General features: G+C 38.7%; 1 protein-coding gene across 1 annotated transcript; it reads right to left on the reverse strand.

Moving 5' to 3' along the window:
- Positions 1 to 1,388: 1,388 nt before the first annotated feature.
- Positions 1,389 to 3,579, reverse strand: LOC116887891 (Kruppel-like factor 18). The gene has a single exon (XM_032889373.1). The coding sequence runs from the start codon at positions 3,542 to 3,544 to the stop codon at positions 1,850 to 1,852; it is 1,695 nt and encodes a 564-aa protein (XP_032745264.1). The 5' UTR covers positions 3,545 to 3,579; the 3' UTR covers positions 1,389 to 1,849.
- Positions 3,580 to 6,485: the final 2,906 nt, after the last annotated feature.

Genomic DNA, 6,485 nt, shown 5'->3' on the forward strand with positions numbered 1-6,485 from the left:
TGATGTTTTGGTTATTGTTGAGACAATTTTGCTTGTTTTGTTTGTTCTGAATTTGAGATCTTATAAATAATATTTCTACTCTAATATAAAGAAAGAATTCCTCCCATAAATGCAAGCATTGCTGACAATCTAACATCTACATGTCCTTACTGTTTTACAAACTAAAATTAAATACCATAATTAACAATCATAGATTTCACAGAAACACCATGTTTACAGTTTTAATTATCTCTCATACAATTTTGCTTGAAAATTATAAAAAGTGATCTTACACATATAAAGGAGCATATTCAAGCAATTTTACATGTTACCATTTCAAGTATGAAAATTCATCTATCTGCTTAAAATTTTATATTTATATTAAATTGGTAGTTTAAAGTTTTTTGATATTTTTAACTGATATTTTTTTCCTGTGACATTGAGGATATATACATCTGTTATATAATTGTTTTGAACTAGCTGTTGTTCTATTTATAGTACATTGCAACGAAAATTGTCAATTCTTAAAATAATCTTTAACATTTGCAATCATGGTAACACATTGACAATGATGTTATTGTATAAAGTAATAAAAATAGCTAGATTAGGTAGCTATAAATACTTAAAAACTCTCCATGGCAATGTTATGATTTCAGAAATCTCAACAGCCCCATTTGAGGTTCCAATCCTGCTTCTAATTCATTCATTTTTTGTTTTTTTGTTTTTTTAATTGCAGGTTACAGGAATTAAAATGAGATTCTCCTTTCTGTATAACTAACTTCCTTCTTTGATATTCCTGATAGTTGATTCTTTCCAATAATTAAAAAAATGGTTTTCTTTTATTCACTAATCAACAATGAAAAATAAGTGGCAGAATAGAACAATAGATGAAGAATAATAAGTTATAGTCACACTGGGCTTCCTCTTCCCACTGAATAGGGCAAGAGGGGTTGGGGATTTAGCTCAGTGGTAGAGCACTTGCCTAGCAAGCACAAGGCCCTGGGTTCGGTCCCCAGCTCTAAAAAAAAAAAAAAAAAAAAAACTGAATAGGGCAAGAAATGAGGAAGGAGAATCAAGCTACAGTCATACCGGCCTCCCTTCTCCCACTTTGTGCTGCTTTTCCTCACTCTTGACAAAGCACAGAAACTGGTTTTTTTTGTTTGTTTGTTTGTTTTTTTTCATTTTTCCCCATTTTATGACTAAAATCAAAGTTTGCTCTGCTCTCCATCATGAAAGGAATTCACAGTTTTGGGTTTCCTTTTCATTAACAAAGCCAAAAGTCACTGGAACATAATGATGCATCCAGTCAACTAGAAATTAGTAAGTGATTTCAGAAATCTCAGTTTATACTTTCTTAAGATGGAGGAAGGGTAGATCTTTTAAGAAATTATAAATCCAAAGAAAAATAAATGAATAAGTGTCTTTACAAACATATTCTCAAACAAATATAACAGTATAAATCATGTCAATTATAATCCTAATTTATGTAATGGTCATATAACCTTAACTGGAATACATAACTAAAAATGTTAACAAAATTCTAGGATAAAGATAATGATGGGAGAAATATTAATCCTGATTCAGTGTACAATGATACTTTCAGGAATTTCTTAATATTTATATTTTTGTATCACTTTAGTCCAAACTACAATAAGCCAAATTTTGTTATAGAAATATAATTATACTCTCAAAAAAAGGGTAAGTTAAAATTTCCCCATGCAAAATAAAAGATAAGTATCACACGGTATACTTTCTTATTCTAAATGTTTGTTTTGCCATCTAAACACAAAATTAAAATCTCCTTCTTGTTGATAGAGTTAAAGGTAGGAAACAATTAAGTTTCTTTAGGGAAGATATTGTTTGTGGACAATCAGTTTGCAGTGGTAGGCAATGCTTGAAGGTGGCTCACCAGATGCTGCTTAAGGTAAGAAGGTCTGGAATAGTTTTTGTTGCACTTGGGACAGGGATAGGGCCTCTCCCCACTATGCTTTTTTTTGTGCCTGTTGAGATCTATTGAACGGAAGAATTTCCAATCGCATCCAATCTGATCACACACAAAAGGCTTCTCCCCAGTGTGTTTCCTCATGTGGTCCTTGAGGTGGTGAGACTTTGTGTAAGATTTCTCACAACCCTGGTAGGTACAGGAGTATCGCTTCGAGGTAGGAGGCTTCTCCGGGGACACAGGGCTCTGGGTCTTGAGGTCTAACTTTATTTGTGGATGTTGTCCCTGGTCCAAACCAGAAGCTGAAGCGATTTCCTGAGATTGTATTTGGAACAAAGGGGAACTTGAAGAATCTGAAGATTCTCCCACATCTGAGGCTTGGTTACTAAGTGAAGTCACTTCAGGTTCTAGGCTTTCTTCAGTATTTGCTGTTCCATTCTGACTTGGGTAAACATTCTGATCAACAGAGGTCCTCATCTGCCCCATGTACAGTGTTTCTTCAGAACTGGAACTTGTCTCTGGATGCCAAGCCAGGTTGTCTTCTGCACTGGATGTTGTTCTCTTAGTCCCATGAGGAGTTGTGTTAAAAGTGGCGGTTGGTTTCTGAGAGTCATAAAGATTCTGGCCACCAATGGGACTTATCACCTGGTGATTCATAATCCAGTCCTGGTCACATCTGTAGCCTGATGTCTGAAACCCAGAGAGGGAGTGCTCACCCTGGAAGATGCTCTCCTGACCACTGCAGACATTTTGACCACTGAAGGATGCTATCTGAGAATTGAAATTTATCTGGTCAAAGTTATCTCTCACCTGAGGCTCATAGAAAGCCTGATATGCATTGGGAGGTATCGTCTGATCTCCATAGAATTTGTTCTCAGTTACTGGGCTTCTCTGCTGATCCCCAAAAGGATTCTGTTCATAAAAGGAAGTTATGAATTGATCAGTATCAAGGACCTGGTTACAACTGGGTGCTATCATCTGACTCTCATAGAGAGTCAAATGCCCTCCACATTTAGTTGTCATTTGACTGTAGTAAGAGTCATCACTGGAAGGCATCTCAAGGTCACCACCGAAGGTCTGGTCCCACACAGAATCGAGGTGATCCACATTTGGGACCTGGCCTGCATGACTCCCAGAGAGAGCAACTGGATGATTACCAAAGGTAATCCTCTGACTCTCACACAAGTCTGTATTTTGAATCAAGAGAGTCTTGTCAGAGTTCAGTGTCCTCCTCCAGTAGCCTTCATTGTAGAGAGTCTTTCTGGTGTCCAGTACTGCTGTCTTCTGGGGCTGAGGGAGGCATGATGTGTCAGTACTGTTGAGCTTCATAAAGGGAGAGCCTTCAGGAGATTTATTCTGCTCAGCAGACACAACTTGCTGGATAAAAGAAGCAGTCTCACTTGGCACTCCAAAATAGGAATCAGTGGCTTTTCCTGGGTGTGCTGTTGAGTTCTGAGTACAGTCTGTCTCATGTGGGTTAAAGTATGCAGATGCCATCACTGTTTGTTTCCAGGTAGGCATCTCTGAGCTCTGACCTGAAACAAGCTGGCTGGATTCCACAGGGGAAGGCTGAGTGTTACATGGTACTGCCTGGGAAGCACCTGGGGTTTCTGCCATGTCCATATAGGCGTCACAGAAGGCCTGAGGACTCTTCAAGTTCCTCACTGTTGGGAGAAAGGAGAACATATGACTGAACCAGGTATTCAGTTGTAAGAGCTTAAAGTCCTTGAGAATACTCACACTCAGGAGACAAACAGAAGTCAGGTAGTATACTGGAACAGACACAGAATGTGTGCTGGGGGCCAGGGATTCAAAACTTCAGGGGCTTTGATGAAGGTGGAATGGGCAAGCAAAATATAGCTCCTTATCTCTGGGGTCTCCCTTTTGAAAGCTCAGCCTGATATGTCTTCTGAGTCTATGGCTTGGTAGGCCATACCTTTCAAGGGGTAGAACCCCATACCTAGATGACGTTCTTAAACATCTCATCCCAGGCTCTTAGCATTCAGAAGGTGCTCCCTTTTATATAACCTCTTAGGTTCTTTGGGTGTTAGCTTGCCTACTATTTACTTAATGGCCAATGTATTTACAAAGTAGCATTCATCTATCTTGGAAGTGAATGTGGAATAGGATTTGTTCGTGGGATGGTGGTGGGTTTGGACAGAAGCAGTAGAGGTCAGGTGGGCTAGTGTTGGATGGAGAAAATCAATGAAGAAACAATTGCATGATGTTGTTGAAACCTCCTTCTGAAGAAACTTATAGATTACATGAGGGTAATCTTAGTAATAGTGGATACTACTATAGCAAATTTTTGTAGCCAGCAAGTCTCCCTGGAGAAGGACTCTGCTGCATTCTGTTGTATCCTTGTACTATAGAATCCCATTGAGTTTCTCAAACAATACAGGCTAATGCTAAGAGAGACGTTTCACTCTCAGCACACTGCCAAGAGGACCCCATTGTCTAGGTCTATAGTTACACAGCTCATGGGACCTGGAGAGATCTAAAGGATGAACTAAATAAGTGACAAATCTAATTTTGAATTTTACAAAAGTGAATGGTGAAAGCAAAATATTTAAGAAAGAAAGAAGAAATGAAAGAAACAGAGAAATAGCAAAAAGAAATAAAGTAAAAATAGAAATCACATCACCACCATCATCATCATTATCATCATCATCATCATCACCAGCACCACCACCACCACCACCACCACCACCACCACCACCACCGTCATTTGGCACAACCTGTAGAATTGAAAAACTGAAGTTTTCATGGATATGTATACACTGGAAATTAATTCAGAAACTGTAATCGAGGAGGTTAAGACTTGGCAACTTCCAGTAGAAAAAGCTTCCAGTTTTTCACCACTAACAAAACTCTCCAAAAAGTATCCTCTGGTGTTTTTGTGAAGGTATTATTGCATAGATTTCAGTCGTTAAAACATTTACCAGGTGTTCAGCTCAACATCCAGCCGGTCTCATTTCCCCTGGAATGTGGGGAACCAACTGCTACCTAGTCTCGTAATCATTATTATTTTGTCCCTAACCCCTGATTGCAGAAATTTAAAATACTTGCCTGGAAACTGGTCATGGTCTCTATTTCTTAGTATTATAATACAGCATACCTGCGGGTTCCTTTCTATTTTGTGCCATTCTACATTCCTCAGTGTTTACATACTTTATATTTTGATGTTTAAGATTGCTAACTAACAATAAAATAAATCTGTGGGAAGACAATAAAATCAACAACAGGTTGATTGAATCATCTGGCAACAAAGCTGGGATTCTATGAACTCTATTCAGAGCAAATAGTGGCATATATTTTAAATCACTACTTGCTCTGAATTGAGGTGCCCGGCAGGAACATGTAGAAAAGAACTGGACTCCTTATTGCCCAGGATTCCTTATTGCTGAAAGGATCTAGAAGTCCCATCCTCAGTGATTGCACTGGGACTCAGGCCCTGTATGCACACCCCTTAGTCTTAAAACTTGGATTCTTAGTGAATTCTTGGGCCCCAAAATTGTTCTGGTTCTGCACCTTCAACTTTATCTTTGAGAAAGATCATGGCAAATCCCACCTGCTATGATGGTGATAGTTAGGACATGAACAAAAGTTCAGGTTTCTCCTGCTTGGACTTATGAAAATGAGTTCATAGAATCCCAGCTTCGTGGCCAGGTGATTCAATCAACCTGTTGTTGATTAAAAAATATGCTGTCTCACCCCAGACGGATAACTCTAACTTTATATATGTTGAACACAGGTATTACCTGTCAACACCATAAGGAGTAGTACTTTAAAATGCTGTATGTATACTTGGTTTCCTAATGTTTTCACCAAAACTACTCCAAATGTTTGCTACTATAGTGCACAGGTACTGTGGTAATCATTGGTGACTTGGCCTTGTGCAGCCCCTTTTCTCCTTCCCTGGGAGTGATAAGGCTCACAGAAATATATTGGTTTAAGTATTACGAGTACATGTCATGGGGAGGTTTCTGTATCAATCTCCTCTATTCCCACTGAAAATACTGTGAAAAGATAAATTATGTGGTTTGGAATGCTGTGTCCTAACAAAGAACATCTCATACAAATTGTACAACATGGCTTTTTCATGAATATTTCATGCCATTCCTATAGCATAAATCAAATTTGTGACCATTAAATAAATGTATAGAATCAAGATTTAAAATGAGACCTAAATTCCTATGAACACAACATACCCCTGTAATAATCACAATTTTCAAGAGTCACAGATGTTATGGAGTCCCTTTCCAGTTTCCATCTGCGCCAGGGAGAAAACCCTGTGCCACAGCTCTACAAAACCCAATCTCACCAGAGAGAGCAGATCACCAGGCTCACAGGAGGAACGAGTTATAGCCAGCAACAGAAAGATAAGCTAATACTAGAGATAATCAGATGGCGAGAGACAAGTGCAAGAACACAAGCAACAAAATCCAAGGCTGCAAGGCGTCATCGGAACCCAGTTCTCCCACCACAGCAAGCCCTTGACTGCCCAGCATAATAGAAAGGAAAATTCTAATTTAAAATGGAACTGGAAAATATCATCCTGAGT

The sequence above is a fragment of the Rattus rattus genome, chromosome 1 (assembly GCF_011064425.1).
Source record: "Rattus rattus isolate New Zealand chromosome 1, Rrattus_CSIRO_v1, whole genome shotgun sequence".
NCBI lineage: Eukaryota > Metazoa > Chordata > Mammalia > Rodentia > Muridae > Rattus > Rattus rattus.